General features: G+C 64.3%; 5 protein-coding genes across 5 annotated transcripts; 2 read left to right on the top strand and 3 right to left on the bottom strand.

Moving 5' to 3' along the window:
• Positions 1-181: 181 nt before the first annotated feature.
• PFL1_03312 (uncharacterized protein) lies at positions 182-4,243 on the bottom strand (the record flags this gene model as incomplete). The annotated part of the gene is made up of 2 exons (XM_007880829.1): positions 182-2,545; positions 2,648-4,243. 2 exons carry the CDS (start codon positions 4,241-4,243, stop codon positions 182-184), a joined length of 3,960 nt encoding a protein of 1,319 aa, XP_007879020.1.
• A 1,696-nt stretch (positions 4,244-5,939) lies between these two features.
• Positions 5,940-7,216, bottom strand: PFL1_03311 (uncharacterized protein; the record flags this gene model as incomplete). The annotated part of the gene is made up of 5 exons (XM_007880828.1): positions 5,940-6,302; positions 6,398-6,465; positions 6,548-6,684; positions 6,766-6,872; positions 6,989-7,216. The coding sequence occupies 5 exons, from the start codon at positions 7,214-7,216 to the stop codon at positions 5,940-5,942; spliced, it is 903 nt and encodes a 300-aa protein (XP_007879019.1).
• A 1,919-nt stretch (positions 7,217-9,135) lies between these two features.
• On the top strand, positions 9,136-10,932 carry PFL1_03310 (uncharacterized protein; the record flags this gene model as incomplete). Its single annotated transcript, XM_007880827.1, has 2 exons — positions 9,136-9,198; positions 9,397-10,932. The coding sequence occupies 2 exons, from the start codon at positions 9,136-9,138 to the stop codon at positions 10,930-10,932; spliced, it is 1,599 nt and encodes a 532-aa protein (XP_007879018.1).
• A 463-nt stretch (positions 10,933-11,395) lies between these two features.
• PFL1_03309 (uncharacterized protein) lies at positions 11,396-12,953 on the bottom strand (the record flags this gene model as incomplete). Its single annotated transcript, XM_007880826.1, has 2 exons — positions 11,396-12,173; positions 12,271-12,953. The coding sequence occupies 2 exons, from the start codon at positions 12,951-12,953 to the stop codon at positions 11,396-11,398; spliced, it is 1,461 nt and encodes a 486-aa protein (XP_007879017.1).
• Positions 12,954-13,474: 521 nt separating this feature from the next.
• PFL1_03308 (uncharacterized protein) lies at positions 13,475-15,435 on the top strand (the record flags this gene model as incomplete). The annotated part of the gene is made up of 4 exons (XM_007880825.1): positions 13,475-14,539; positions 14,637-14,914; positions 15,010-15,127; positions 15,310-15,435. The coding sequence occupies 4 exons, from the start codon at positions 13,475-13,477 to the stop codon at positions 15,433-15,435; spliced, it is 1,587 nt and encodes a 528-aa protein (XP_007879016.1).
• Positions 15,436-15,471: the final 36 nt, after the last annotated feature.

The following is a 15,471-nucleotide window of genomic DNA, read 5'->3' as shown; positions in this document are numbered from 1 at the left end:
GGTGCTATCGAGCGTACTTTGGGCAGATGGTGCGGGCTCGACAGCTCGACGTTCGATCCGCGGCCCGTCTTCGCTCGGAACGGGGCGACCAAGGCGGATGGTCGGACACCGCATGACTGCAAGCCAAGAGGCTGTCATGGGACTTGGATGTCCGACGGGGCTACCAACAGGGCTACCATGCCTACCATACTGCACTCGCCGTCGTAGACGGCTCAGAGCGGTAGGTAGGCTTGTTGGGCGTAGCCTCGTCGGCGGCTTGGGCAGGAACGAGTGAGCCGGCCGACGAGGCGGGCGTGATGACCTCGCCGGGCTGCAGCGGCGGCGGGGTCTCGTTGTCAAGCAGGGTCGGCACCTCCAAGGACGGCGTGCGAGAGTCGGATCGAGCCGAAGGCGGCGCCAGCTGGTGCATGCGTGCTTCGAGCTCGTCGGTGGGTAGCTGGCTGGTCGCAGCCTCGGTGCGCAGCTGCTCATCCGAGGGCGGCTGTCTGAAGACGGTCGCGGACCTGGTACCGAAGCCGGCTTTGGCCATGCTCGAGTTGATGGCGACCGCGCGCTCGACCTGCTCGGATGCCATCGAAGGAGCGGCATCGGGAGCACTTGGCATCAATGTTGCCTCCTGCTGCTCCGCCGCAGCCTGGATGCCGTCAGAGAGTGCCGCGGGCTCGTAGACGGGCGGAGCAGGGCCCGCTCGAGTCTCAGTAGGCAATGAAGCGTCGTCGGGGTTGCGGAGCATGGCCTCGACCGGCTTGGCGTTTGCATTGGAAGGGCGTGGCCGCTGGGCATCCAGCAAGCCCTCTCGCTCCCGTCGATCAGTCGATGGGTCGGTATCGTTGCTGTGAACTGCAGCAAGCGATGCGGCAAGCACAGCGTCATGCTTCGGGACCGCGGCATCCGCCCCGGTCACATCGGATGTAGGGGGCGCAGGAATGATGCCTGCTTTGACCAGCTGCTCGCGGTCCAGCTTGGGCATCGTCGAGGCGTCGGGGAAGTTGGCCTTGGCGCTGTTCTTCTTGGCCGCCGAGCTCCCGTCGGAGGTTCGGGCACTGCTGGCGCCAAAGCTGCTGAGGCGACGCAGGAAGCGGCGCACATTGCCGCCGCCGGCACTGTCGCTGGGTTTGGATGCGGCGGAGGCGTTGAGGTTATAACCGCCATTCTTGTCATCCTCCTTCTGCGCCTTTGTGGTGACGTTCCGGCTTGACGATTCCGACATCCTTCCGGCCTCAAGGCGTTCAGACGACGAAGCTGTGGCGCTGGAGGGTTTCGAAGCACTAGAAAGCCTTGGCGGTACCGGCGCAGGGGCCAGGAGAGACGAAGGGACAGACTCGACCGCAGATTGAGATCGGGCCTCGTCCTCCGGCGCCGAGGGCATGGTGATACCTTGCACCTCGGGAGTAGCTTCACCAGACGTCGCCGTTGGGAGGGATCGGGATGCAGATGTGCCAGCATCGACGCGCAAGTGGGAGAAGGTCGGCGGCTCCGCTCGAGGCGGAAGGCTGCCTTGCTCGGATGGCATTACGACGACATCTCCCGTCTCCTCAGTGTCGGCAGAGCGAGCTGATGCGGTCGCCTTCGACATTTGCTTAGCAGCGTCGGCTTGCGGTGGCGCCAACGGCAACTGTGGCGGGGCAGGGTCTTCCTTCTTCTTCCTGCCAAAGCCAAAGATTCCAGAGAGCCGGTTCGACGACTTGGACGGGGGAGGAAGGTTTGACGTCGCGCCCGATTGCGATCTGGGTTTGCTACCGTTGACGTTCGTGGGGACCGACAGCGCCGATATCGGCTGCAACTCCGTCGACCGGCCCTCGAGCTCGGGATGCGCCTCGTTGGAGAGCTGGGAGTTGGTTCCGCTACGAGCGTCGATCGGCGGCGGCGGCGGCGCTTCTGCCCTAGGTGTCGCGACTTGGGACTCGGACTCGGCAGGCGAAGTGTGACGGGGTACGACGGCCGATGCAGCCTTGTTATCAAAAGAAGGCCGGTTGTTCGCACTGTGCCTGTCCATGTCGGCAACCGAAGGCATCCGCGACCGGGGGCTCGATACGCCCGAGGGTTTCGCAGCCTGGGCCACCTTTCTCTTGGCAGCTGGGGTGTCTGCCTGTGCCGCGGCGGTCGCCCTGAGGTTCGTGTCCGACGCGCTAGGCGAAGGCGCACGACTGCTCGCGCGGCTGCCGGCCCGGCTTCCGAACGGCGTCAGCTTCTTGCCCTTGGGCACCTTGGTGAGGCCCTGCAGTTCCGTCTCTGGATCGTGCAGCTTCATCTGCAGCACGCTCCGCCGTTCATTTGCGGCGCCAACACGGCCGCGGGCGTGCGCCACCTGGGTTGGCGTATGGTAGACGTTGGTCCGATTGGCGTAGGCCGACGTGGCGTCAAAGGGCGACTCGTGGACGAGCGGGATGCCGAAGGGGTCCAGATTGTCGATGCCATCAAGAGGATCGCGCGCCTTTCTTGAGGACAGTGACGGGTACGGCGAACCACCAAGTCCGGTCAGCATGTCCGCCGGCATCAGGTTCGCAGCCTGGTTGAGATACGGCGACGGGGCAGAGAACCCATTCTAGCGGAGCCATGCATCGGGGCACAACGGGATCAGGGAGCGAGATGGTCAGAGGGGAGAAACTTGGGACCACTCCAGCCCTGCTTTGGCGCGGCCACTCACCCGATCTGGTCGCATCGCATCGCTGGGCATCAGGGGAGGGCTCGCAGGCACGCTATGTGACGGGGTGCCGTTCGTCGACGGGGCACTGAGCCCAGAGAAAGAGGCCTCGCGTGACCTCTGAACCGGGTTGATCTGCGTCATCGGCTGCATCATGAGATTGGCGAGACTGGCCTGGCTGGTGTTGGAAGTGTGCTCGCTGCCGCTGCCGACGCTGTGGAATGAGCGGCGGCGATCATCGCTGCTGCCATGTCCATGGCCGAGGGAGCGCGGCGTCGAGGATCCGCTGCGGCTGCCTCGCGCAAAGGGAGGCTGTGGTAGGCCGCTAGCCAAGGCCTCTGCTGCCAGCTCGTAGGCAAGCAGGTCGAGGTCTCTCGTGTCGTTGAAGCGACGGCGCCGTCCGATGGTGTTGGGCGGGCTGCTGGCATTGGGCTCCGGCGAGCTCGACACAGAGGCGCCATCATTGGGTCTGCTCGAAAGCGAATTCTTGCGACTGCGCGGCTTCCTGCCACCCTTATCCTTGATTGTTCCGATCAGACTCTTTCCACGGCCTGGCTTGACTGCAACTTGTTCGTCTGCGCTGAGATGTGCGGCCGCCAAGTGATCGCCGCTGTTGGTTGGCGCTGCGGTCGACGAGCTCGGTTCTTGGCTGACGACATTCTTGTCGGCAGCGCTGAGGTTGGGCGCATGCTGCGTCAGAGGCGAGGCGGGAACCGAGAGGCCCTGCTTGCTCTGCGCGATGCGCGCCTGCTTCCTCGCGGCCGCGAGCACTCGTTGCGCTGCTTCCGACACCAACTGCTGGTCCGGTGAGGCTCGCTGGGACGAGGTCGTGGTGCCTGTTGCAGAAATCGGATCGCCCGCTTTCGTCGATGGCGAGCGCTGTGCGGCTGGCGCTGGAGATGTCCGCTCCGACAGGATGCCGGCGGTCACTCCGCTCTGGGTGACGGCGGCCAGAGTCTGATCAACGCTCGGGACGCCAACCGCGTTCCTTGCATCAGCTTCTGCGGGTGGAGAGGCGGCGCCGGAGACGGTTGAAAAGATAGGCTCCGCAAGCACGCGGTTCTCGGCGTAAGCTTGAGCCGCGGCGGTGCTGGCCGAGGAGAGCATCGCGTTGGCGACCAGACCTTCCTGAAGGGCGGCCGAGCCCTCTTGCGCAGCAGCCGATGCGCTGACCTCCATGAAGGGCTCAGGGACATCGTACTGATCCCAGCGGACGCCGCTCTTGTACTTGCCCCTAGGCCTGCTGAGCTCGGCCAGCTCCGCTTTCGTCAGGCGGTGGTGACTGGCAGCGGACGGAGGCGGCTGCGATGCTCGCCTGTCGGTGTTGCCGGCCGCCGTTTTATTCTCACCGCTCAGTCGGGAAGGATTGTCATCGCCTTTTGAGCGTGAGCTCGAGTGGCTGGCGAGTCGCTTCAAAAGGCCTCTGCCAAGGTTGCTGGAAGTGCTCCGGCGTACCGAGGGCTTGTCGGCGTCAGGCATGTCCTGGACCGTGGATGGCGGCAGCGGAGGTTGAGTCTTGTCGATCGATGTGCAAGGGGCCAAGCTCGTCGTCGCAGTGGCTTCAGTGTCACCGGCCATGGCGGCGGCCGGCGCCGACATGATCGCAGCTCAAGTGAGGAAGTCGAGGGTGACTTTGGCCGAGGTCCGCTGTTGTGCCGACAGATCTTTCCGGCCTGCTTTCCTGTAATGGTCGCGGCAAACGAAGGCCAGGCGTCGTCGACACTTGCCGCGTGTCGGTGATGGCCGGGAGGTCAAGGAGATGGGCGCCAAAGCGGGGGATCGAGAGGGTAGGATTTGATGCTCGATTGGTCGATGATCGATCTGACGTCGAGGTGGTCAAGAGCTAAACGGGCGGCGCGGTTCGGAGCAGACCAAAGACGGAGCTCAGATCAGGGAGGTGGGTACTGCGGACGAGCAAAGGAGCTAGCGATTTTGCCGGGGAAAGGGCCAGATGGAGAGTGGGTGCGGTCTGTATGATGGCCAAAGGGGCTTGCTTTGGATGGCAGAGATGGCGTGGGTTGTGGATTTGCCGATGCGATCCGGCCGACAGTGAGTGCAGTGGCAGTCGGTGGTAGTTGGCGTTGAGGGCGTCCTGATGGTCCGAGCGGGTAAAGCGTCTCACTCTTGTTGAAAGCAGGTGGCCGAAGGCAGGTGTTGGCGACGACGAGGATGGTGATCGAGACGCCCAGACGTCGTCCGTTCCTGCTCCGGTGCCGACGCTGTTTGCGGACAATGGGTGGTGTGTTGGGGTGTGCAGCAGCGCGTGGCAGAGAAGTGCCGTCCTTCCAAGGCAGCGAGGGCAAGCAAGCAAGCCAGCAAGCAAGAGTCAAGAGGATAAAGGGGGGATGGTGGGGGGGGGGGGGGTCCGGGGGCGTCGGAGCGTTGTATCGATAGATGGCGGTTGCGATATGTAGGCAGGGAGGTCGCGAGTGGCCGGTGAAATCAGAAATCAGGCTTTCTCGACGGCACAGACTCGGCGACAAGGGCGAGGCAAAGGGCAAGCAAGCAAGGTCAAAAAGGCGCACCGTACCAGCATGCCGGCCTCGAGGTGGAGGAGGAGAACGGCAGGCCCTGCATCGGCGGATCGACGCCTGCGTTCCGCAGCTACCTATCCGCTTCTCCCACGCCCATGCCGCCGGCCAAAGGCCAGGCCAGGCCTCGCCGGCATGCACCTTCTCTGACCCCTGCCTGCCCACCTGTGCCCTCCTGGCGCGGCCCTCGTGATACCGCTAGTTTACTGGTCTGTGTGTTGCTGGTTCTGCCCTCGCTGCGTGTTGGCGTTGTCGTATCTCCTCTGGAAGGATCCAGCATCGCAACAGAGTCCGGGAGCGTCACCAAGCGCCTCTTCTAGCCTCGCCACGCCTCGTCGTCGAAGGGTCGTCCGGCCCGCTGCTCGTTATCTTGGACTCGAGCCGGAGCCAATGCGCTTTTGGACTCCTGGCTTCTGGTGTATGTACATGGCTCGAAGGGTGTGCAGAAAGATCGAAGGGGAGACGCGCTCCTGCGGCGGCACCTGTGGACTTCCAGGTCGAAATTACGACATTTATTCGGAGAAATCGAAGCGGCGAGGAACGCGCCATCAGCCGGGTATTCCACTCGGCTGGACCCTGATCGCTCGGCAGGGTACCCTTTCTGCACAGTCCGGCGGCTCGACCGCTCCAGTCGGCATTGCGAAGGCAGGCGCCGGATCTAGGTAGTTTGCAGACGACCACGAGGGATACATATCACCAGAGCGACACTTTCTGCCGTGCACAGGAGAGCACCGGCGTCGGCAGACGCTCTGTCTGAACCTCCGTCAGGAAGTGATGCGGACGACTGTGGAAAAGTCGTCTTGCAACGCTCGAGTCTCCTCTGCCTCCTCTTCGCTTCGATCCTCCTCGGCATCTTTGGCCCCTCCGACCGAGGCCAGCACGTCGCGGTCCAGACTGCCCTGGATACCGCCGCTTTCCTTGAATGCTTTCTTGTCCGCCTCCTTTTCCAGCCTCTCTTCTTCCACCATCCTGCGTGCCAGGTCGTCGACTTGCTCGGCGCTCGAACAACCCTGGTACGCCTGGATCCAGCGAGAATTGATGTGCGGGAAGTGCTCTCCCCACCCAAACTTGGACAGCAGCAAGCGCCCTTGCGCCGGCATCGAGCAAACGTAGAAGGCCGCCGCGAGCTGTGGTGGCCAAAGCAGGGGACAAAGCCTGGTTCCGGTGAGCGGTGAGACAACCTTGCCTGCATCGCAACGAGGCCATCGGCCGCGGTACTCACGGCCTCGACACAGTTGAGCTTCATCGGTTTGCCGTAGTTGACCGGATTGGTGGCGATCATGTGCGGCACTGAACATGGGGGCAGACGAAGTCCATCAATCTCGATGAGCGAAGGCATTCGCGACCCCACCTTCCGATGCACCACACTTACAAAGCCGCTCGTGCGGGCTTTTGAGCTTGCCAAACGGCACCTCGTCGAGCCTCGCCCAGCTGCACTCGACGACGGCCACACCGTTCTCGCGGATGATGTCGGCATCTGCCGGAGATAGTGTCTTTGTTGCATTTGGACTGGGAGAGGGGGACGAAGTCGAAGCAGAGGTGAGTAGCCTGGCGGCTGCTGGAGCTGCGCTGGCCAGTATTCATACTCACGTCAGCACGACGCCTCGGAACTTCTGTCCCACCCGCAGCTCCTTGATCAGTCCGAGTCTCGACAGCTTCTTGCCGCTGCAGCGCTTCGGATCGCAATGATTGAAGTCCTGTTCCAAAAGAGCAGCGAGAAGCAAGGTCAGACGTCAAAATACCAGGGTGTCCAGGGCGAGAGACCATGGCCTGCTGGCTTGACTGGCGGCGAGGCAGTATCCCTGGTACTCACCCACATGGCTACAGGCATCTCTATCGATTCGATGTCGCTGCCGCCGTTGATCCCCGTCTCGTCCTCCGACGAGTCCTCGTCGGCAGATCGACCTGAGCCGGACGCTGTTCGGGTGTCGCCGCTGTCGTCTTCGCTTCCGTCGCTGGGCCCATCCTGCTCGTCGCTGCTGGAACCTGACGGATGCCCATCAATCGCGCTCTCTGGCCGCCAGCTATCGCCGTCGTACATGAGGGCGGAAGCATGGCGAGCTGCCAGCCCGCCGGCTCCACCGCCGCCCTTGCCTCGCCCTCGATGTCCACCCCCGCCCGCGCCTCTTCCTCTGCCGCGGGCGGCACCACCACGCGAAGATGATCCGGTCTTGCCCATGGATGGAAATGCGAATCGGTTCTGGGCACGAGAAAAAGAGGCGAGGGATGGTACGCGGTTCTGGCTTGTGGTTTCAAAGGACGGCAAGCAGAGCTCGAGTAGTGGGTGGGTGGTGATGGCAAAGAGCGGAGGCACCCACGACCCGTCCAAAAAGTTCTGGCCGACCTCGGAAGACGGGCAGAGAGAGCCAAAGTGGAGAGCTGGCCGAATTGCTCGGTACCGAGACCGACCCTGCTTGGCCTAGGCTGGCAGGTCGAAACCTCCGCTTTGGCCGCCAGGCCTTGTCTGCTTCGGCTTTGCAGGATCTGCGCCGCTCGCGGGCCGTCCCTCCTCGCCTGCAGCTCCAAGGCTAAGACCTCTCCCTGCCTGCGCATCGATCCCCGATCGAGGCAGCCATCGCCTGCCAAGCATGCCTGCCCTCCTCGGCTTCACCGATCTCGAGCAGCTAGTCGGCCCATCCTATGCGGCACCAACCCGCTTCAAAAGAGGCAGACGACCTACTTAGCCCTGACTGGGCCCGTCTTCTTCGCGGGGTTACGCTTAAGGTCCGCAGCTTCGATGGGACGGGGAGCACGCACGGAAGGTATCAGCTGGTCTGCCCGCGATGGAAGGACGATGATGACGACGTGGGCGGCGGCGGCGGCGACGACGGCGGCGACCCCGGCCTTCTTGTTGGCCTCGCAGCGTCGCAGGCCCAGGTCGGCGCTAACGGAGATTCCGAGCAGTCCAGCAAGCAAGCAAGAGGCAGGCCAGGCATGACGACGTCGCGTTTTCACGGCGCAGAGGGCGGGCCTGCTGTGCCTGCCTGCCTTCCTCTGACCGGCTGGCGGTGGCAGGCGAGCGTGAAAAGAGGAGTCGGGCTGGGCTGGCTGGCCCGCCCGATGCGGCCTGGCCAGGCCTAGCCTGCCTGGCGCCGCCTTCTCCACACTTTTTTGCCCGAATTCGCGCGGGGCAGGCCAAGTCAACAAGCAAGCAGGACGGGACCCTGGCGGTGCTCGGGCTAGGGATCGGCCTGCCGGGCTTGCTTGCTTTCTCGATAGCCGGCCTGGGGCGCGCCAGCAGCGGCATGGTCGGGGCCGTCTGGGCCTGCCTGTGGTCGATTGCTTTCTTCCAACACGATCTCACAGGCGGAGAGGTACGGTGCTCATCGGGCCCATCCGCCGTGACTCACGTCGGGTGCGGGCCGGGAGAGGACGCAGCGGCGGGTCGGGGCGGGACGAGCTTCGGCGGCGGCGTCGTCGTCGTCGGTCGACGCCCTGATCAGGCCGGTCTAGCCGATATGTTAGCGTAGGCTGGCAGGCCCTACCCTGCCTGCCTGCCTTTGAGCGAGCGCTTTGAAACCTCGACCAGCAGCAAGGTAGGCTAGGGCGGGCCCCTCACCTTCCTCTGCCTGGCGGCCTGCTGGGCTTCTGCGCGAGGCCAGGCGTTTTGCTCCGCCAGCGCCGCTGGCGCCCACAGGCCCCCCCCTGCCTCGTGCCTTGGGCCCCTGCTGGTCATCGTTGCTCCCTGCTCGCCCCGTCAGGTCGTTCGATCTGGACAGAGCCTCCGGTCATTGCGGGCCTCTGAGCCGGGGTCCAGCGCAGGCGGGGCGACTCCACTACTCCTTATAACGGCAACGCCAGCCTCTGCCATCATCCTCCAAGTCTCCCTACCCCCCGCCTTTTGTCCATCGCGTAATACCTCCCGCCGTCTCTCTCGGCATCTTTCGCACAGCAACACAGTCCTGTCTCTCCCGCTCAACCGCATACATCTCACCCAGCACCACCCCGAACACGCACATCATGTCTGACAAGGAGGCTCAGCTCTTCCAGCAGGAGGTCGAGGCCGTCAAGAAGTGGTGGAAGGTGAGTGTCCTGCAGCCTGAACCGACCGATGCGAGCACGGCGACATGGTGAAAGACGGGGCAGAGCAGGCCCGGCTGCTCCGGCGTCGGGCCCATCAGCACCTCGTCGCCGTGATACCTGGCCATCGCGCACCCCAGTCGTTGACCCAGCTCCGTCCTTCCTCGCTCGACTTCCTTCTCCGCCGCCTGCCCGGTCCAGGATGAGCGCTTCGCCAACGTCACCCGCCCCTATACGGCCGAGCAGGTCGTCTCCAAGCGCGGCACCGTCCAGCAGGAGTACCTCTCCAACGTCCAGGCCAAGAAGCTGTGGGCCTCGCTCAAGAACCACGCCGCCAACGGCACCACCTCGCACACCTACGGCGCGCTAGACCCCGTCCAGGTGACGCAGATGGCAAAGTACCTCGAGACGGTCTACGTCTCCGGCTGGCAGAGCTCGAGCACCGCCTCGAGCACAAACGAGCCCGGCCCGGATCTGGCAGACTACCCGTACAACACCGTCCCCAACAAGGTCGAGCACCTCTTCATGGCCCAGCTCTTCCACGACCGTAAGCAGAGGGAGGCCAGGACCGCCATGACGTCCGAGCAGCGCGCCAAGCAGGCTCCCGTCGACTACCTCCGCCCCATTGTCGCCGACGCCGACACGGGCCACGGCGGTCTGACGGCCGTCATGAAGCTCACCAAGCTCTTTGTCGAGAAGGGCGCCGCCGGCATCCACATCGAGGACCAGGCGCCCGGCACCAAGAAGTGCGGCCACATGGCGGGCAAGGTGCTCGTCCCCATCCAGGAGCACATCAACCGCCTCATCGCCATCCGCCTCCAGTACGACATCATGGGCGTCGACAACCTCGTCGTCGCGCGAACCGACTCGGAGGCGGCCACGCTCATCACGTCCAACGTCGACGAGCGTGACCACGCCTTCATCATCGGCTCCACCAACCCCAACCTCGAGCCCATGGTCGACGTCCTCTTCCGCGCCGAGCGCGAGGGCAAGAGCGGCGCCCAGCTGCAGGCCATCGAGGATGACTGGCTCGCCAAGGCCGGCCTGATGCTCTACACCGACGCCGTCGCAAAGGAGCTCGAGAAGAAGGGCGGCAAGGCCAAGGCCGAGGCTTTCCTCAAGGAGGCGCACCACCAGTCGCACGCCAAGGCCAAGGCCATTGCCAAGAAGCACGGCGTCGAAATCTTCTGGGACTGGGACGCGGCGCGCACGCGCGAGGGCTACTACCGCTACCAGGGCGGCACCCAGTGCGCCATCAACCGCGGCATCGCCTTTGGACCCTACGCCGACCTGCTGTGGATGGAGACCAAGTCGCCCATCCTGGCCCAGGCCAAGGAGTTCGCCGAGGGCGTCAAGGCGGCGCGACCGCAGCAGTGGCTCGCCTACAACCTGTCGCCGTCGTTCAACTGGGACGCCGCTAAGCTCAGCACCGACCAGATGAAGAGCTACGTCTGGGATCTCGGCAAGCTCGGCTTCGTGTGGCAGTTCATCACCCTCGGCGGTCTCCACTCGAACGCTTACATCTCGGACCTCTTTGCCCGCGGCTTCGCCCAGGAGGGCATGAAGGCCTACGTCGAGCTGGTCCAGCGCAAGGAGCGCGAGATTGGCTGCGACGTCCTCACCCACCAGAAGTGGTCGGGCGCCGAGTACGTCGACAACCTGCTCGGCACCATCAGCAACATCTCGTACAAGGCCTCGGGCGGCGAGAGCACCGAAAAGCAGTTTGCCAGCAAGTGATACCCCGCCGCCCTGAAGCCACTGGCCAGACTGCTCGCTTCCGATCCCCACCGTCTCCGTTATTGTAGCGCAGCTTCGGCCCACCGTGCGGCTGGTAGTAGAGAGCCACGGAATCTCAGAGACGATGTTTCCCTGATCAGCTTGATGGGCATCACAGCCCGCACAGCATCCAAGCCCGTCCGACGCCGGCTCGACGGCCTCGCTCCGCACCCACGACGAGATCCCCGACGACGCTTCAAAGGCACACAAAGACGGAGCGAGCGGCTTCAGGTGAAGGCTCTTGCTCAGCGGGGCAAAGTACGGTATGGGTATATTGGGACTGCACCTTCATGGAGGAGCGAGCATGGGTGCGATGGCAGTCTACAGGGGTTACAGGGGAGAGGGGAGGCGGGATGACGGCCCCAGGATACGCTGCGAGGTTGCAGCGGGTGCAATCCGTTTTCGACCGGATCGCCGCAACAGACTAGGCCGCAATGGATCTTCTGGGACTTGGTGGCACCGTCGCCGCCGCCGTCGCCGCCGTCGCCGCCGCCGCCGCCGCCGCCGCCGCTGTCGTCGGGGGCCGTTGTGCCTGCTGCGGCGGGTGTGGGTCTAGTTCGTCGATTCTCTGCACGGTCCAGCTGAGGAGCACCTTGAGCGTCCAGAGCACGTGGCGCAGTGCGCGGGTCCAAGTCTCGTCCTGTCCAAACTGGAGGCGTATGCTAGCTTCGCCGATGCGGTCCTTGTTGATGGCGTGCGGGAGGCGCAGGCTCTCGTCGCGCTGGCTGGCCCACGTCGCGAGCTGCTTGAGACAGTCGAGGAAGCCGACCATGGCGTGGTCAAACCGCCTCGACTGGAGCAGCCGCCCAATCTGCCAGTCGCCGCTGCCGTACAGCTCGTACACGGCCCGATCGCCGTCGGTACGGTGGACGGTGCTAAAGGAACCCTTGGGTAGGATGCGCCAGCCCTGAAAATCGACGTCGAGCTTGCGTGCCAGCGTCGAGAGGAGCAGCGCCGTCTGACCCCATGCGGCGTTGATCTCGTTCCACTCGACGTTGGCGCCCGGAAGGCGGCCGAGGCGCAGCCCGTTGATGGTGGCGAATCCGCCGTCGTGGCCGATGCAGAAGGCGTCGTTGTAGACGTTGGTCAGCGTCAGGCGGGCCAGCGAGGCGCGCGTGTGGTCCAGCGAGGTCAGCAGAGACGAGCGCGCCGAGCTGAGCTGGGCGATTTCGAGCGCGTGGGCCGAGTGCTTGGCCCAGAAGCTTCGGCGGCGGCGGCGGCGGCGTGTAACAGGAGAATGGAGCGGTGTCAGCGATTAGGGAGAGGTTGCGGGCGGGGGGCGAGGCCAGGCGCGCTCACCTCTCTTCTTCTGCCTGCAGGGCTCGCTCCTGCTGGTCGAGGGCACGGAGCTCATCCTCGACGCTGAGTCGTTGTGATTCTGCGAGTTCAAGGTCGTCTTTGGCCTGCTTTTCATCTGTCGCGAGCTGAGAGATGAGGTCTTGTAGTTGCTGCTGCTGCTGCTGCGACGGCTGCTCGTCGCTAGTGCCCTTGGAGCTGGGCATGACACCGTAGCGCTTGCACTCTGACTCAAATGCGAGGAGGGCGTCCCTCTCCTTTCTGATGTTGGCCATCTGGTCGTCCATGATTTCGAGGAGGGCGTCGGTGCACTCGTTGCATAGCGGGTGGTCGATGGCGGTCGAGGGGTCCGAGGTGGAGGCGTGGGGCAGGTGCGGGTGGGAGAGGAGGTCAAAGAGGCGGCTTGAGGCTAGGAGACGGGCGCTGAGGGATCCCTGTGCGTCTGTGCCAGTGGCGGCGGGTGAGGCGGGCGAGGAGGGGGAGGTGGTGGTGATGGCGTGTGGGGTGTGGCCGAGCTGGGCCGCTGCGGCTGACGAGGAGGCATGACGATGCGGGTGGCTGCGATGGGGGTGTGCGATGAACGAGTCCTGTATGAGGTCGTAGGCGGACTGGTTGAGGTCGAGCTCGGAGGATAGGGTGGGTGAGAGGAGGAGGGGCTGGCGGCACTTTTGGCAGGTGAAGGACATGGCTGCCTGTGTGCGGTTGTCGGCGGTGTGCGACAAAGGGGTGCTGGTCTGTCTGTGCGTGGTTGGGCGGGGGTGGCGTTGATGAGTGCGTCGATATGAGGGATGGCGGTGTTGGAAGTGGGTGGGTGCAGGTGGTGGTTGATGGCGGCGAGGGGTCAGACCCGCGTCAGGCACAGGTCAGCGAAGGCACAGGCCAGCGAGAGGCGGTGCAGCGTCGAGGTCGAGGGGTCGACGTCGATGTCCGGCTTCCGAGGTCGGGTGCCCTCCACATGGACATAGGTGCGCTGTGCCTCGACTTTGGCGGGGGGCGGCTGCTGACTGCTGTACCCTCCTCACCTCCTCACCAGCGCTACCACCACCACCCCGCCTGGCCACTCGAGGTCGGGCCAAGCAGCACAAGGATGCCACGCTCATCCGCCTCGACACTGCAAGTCTGAGCCCTCAACATGGGACCCGCCGCCCTCTTCGCCCCCTCGCAATCGCCGCACCCAAGCCACCGCCCCTAATCCGGCGACTCTCAGATGTCGTCCTCCTCTGCCCCGCGCTCATTCTCGCCTTCCACGGCCGACGCACCCAGCCTGGCCCCGCTCACCTTCCAGGACCGCATCGGCGTACCCCTCCACGCGACAAGGCACTCTTCCCGCGTCCTCTCCCAGTCGACCCGCATCCACATCCTCAACGACAAGCTCACCGACGACCAAGCACGCCAGCTTGGCCACCTCGTCGTACACCTCGGAGGACAACTCACCTCGACACCGAGCGCGGCCAACATCATCATCACTGCGCTCACTGCGCCGAAACGCATCGCAAAGCACATACACCCAGACGATGCCGCTTCAAAATTCCTCGTCAGCCCGCAATGGCTCCACCACGTCCAGCGCACCGGCCTCCTCGTCGATCCAGACGAGTATGCCGTCACACGAAGGTCAGGCACAAAGAGAGCACTGGACGACCACCAGACTGAATCGGCCCAGCATTCAAAGAGGCCTAGACTCGACAGCGACACCCTACTAGATGGCCACAACGCCACCGACACGCCGAGCGGCCCATCGCAAGCAGACAGCGAGCGCCCGTTCCCCTGGCAGAATACAAAGTTCGCCTGCAAGAGGCCGTCGCCCCTCAAGTGCATCAACCAGGCGCTCGTCGACGAGCTCGAAGTCATCCACGCAGAGCGACGCCTCACCGGCGACTCGTACTCGGAGATGGCCTACATGCGCGCCCTCTCGGCCATCAAGGCCTACCCGCGCTCCCTCGCAAACGCCCCCTCGCAGGCCGACAAGATTAAGGGCGTCGGCAAAAAGGTCGCCCTGCTCGTCCACCAGTTTTTCACCGAGGGCCGCATCGTTGAAGCCAAGATTATCCGCCGCGACCCCGCCATCGCCACCATCAAGAGTTTCACTGAGCTGTACGGTATCGGGCCGGTGGGAGCGCGAGAGGCGTACAACGAGGGATGCCGCTCCTTTGCGGATGTTCTGGGCAAGGGCCGAAGCCTTGCTACGGCTCTGAGCGTTTCAGAGAGCCTTCGAATTCTCCCGGATCTGAGGCGCCCCATCCCGCGACACGAGTGCGAGTCCATCACAGAAATGGTGAGTTCAGGATGACTCCCGCTCGCCACCATGCAATGCCCCACTTTCGCTGACGAGCCGGCCGGGTCTGTCGCATATTGCTGACCCCTTCCGGCAGATCATGACGATGCTCGACGCAATCCTGCCCGGCTGTGTGCACACCATCTGTGGCGGCTACCGGCGCGGAAAGGCGCAGAGCTACGACCTCGACATTGTCGTCGGCCACCCGCGGGCCAGTCGGGCCGTTCTGCATTCGCTCTTTGACAAGATGAAACGACAGGGCCTCGTATCGCACGTCGTTAGCATCTCGACGCCGCAGGACGACGAGGCGACTGACGTGCATGTCGATGTGGCCCACCTCGTCGTCGTACCGCCCAACAGCGGCGGGTTGCATCGGTGAGTCGGTCCGTGGATGCGGACGACGTGGAGAGTCGCTAGTCGTACGATCCTCGAGCTGACCATCGACGACGAGGTGCGACGGCCGATTCCAGCCGGGTCGATCTGGTCTTTGCGCCAGAGACCGTCTACGGCGCAGCGGTGCTGGGCTATACGGGCTCAATCGTGTTTGAGCGCGATATCCGCGTGTGGTGCCGCAGTCGAGGCTACAAGGTGAGTAGCAGCCGTCGCACCCGGCCTGCAGTCTTGTCCTGGCTTCACAAATGCACTCGCTTGTCCTTGTTCGTCAGCGCTTGTCCCCCCGCCCCGCCCCGACTGACAGACCCGTGTGCCCCCCCCACCCGGTCCGGCCCCCTCACCCCGCCCGCTTTCACCTCGCTCGCTCCACGGCCCAGTTCTCGTTCACGGGCGTGACGAGGTTGGCAGATAACGTCGTGGTCGATACGCCCACTGAGGAGTCGGTCTTTGAGCTGTTCGGCTTGCCCTTCATGCCGCCGAGGTGGAGAAACTGCGATGCCTGATCCCCGCTTTCCCTTTGACCTGCGGCCCCCTCGGTT

The sequence above is a fragment of the Pseudozyma flocculosa genome (assembly GCF_000417875.1).
Source record: "Pseudozyma flocculosa PF-1 unplaced genomic scaffold scaffold00010, whole genome shotgun sequence".
Classification (NCBI taxonomy): domain Eukaryota; kingdom Fungi; phylum Basidiomycota; class Ustilaginomycetes; order Ustilaginales; family Ustilaginaceae; genus Pseudozyma; species Pseudozyma flocculosa.
Note: the sequence above shows the minus strand (reverse complement) of the source record. Positions and strands in the feature narration are given on the sequence as shown.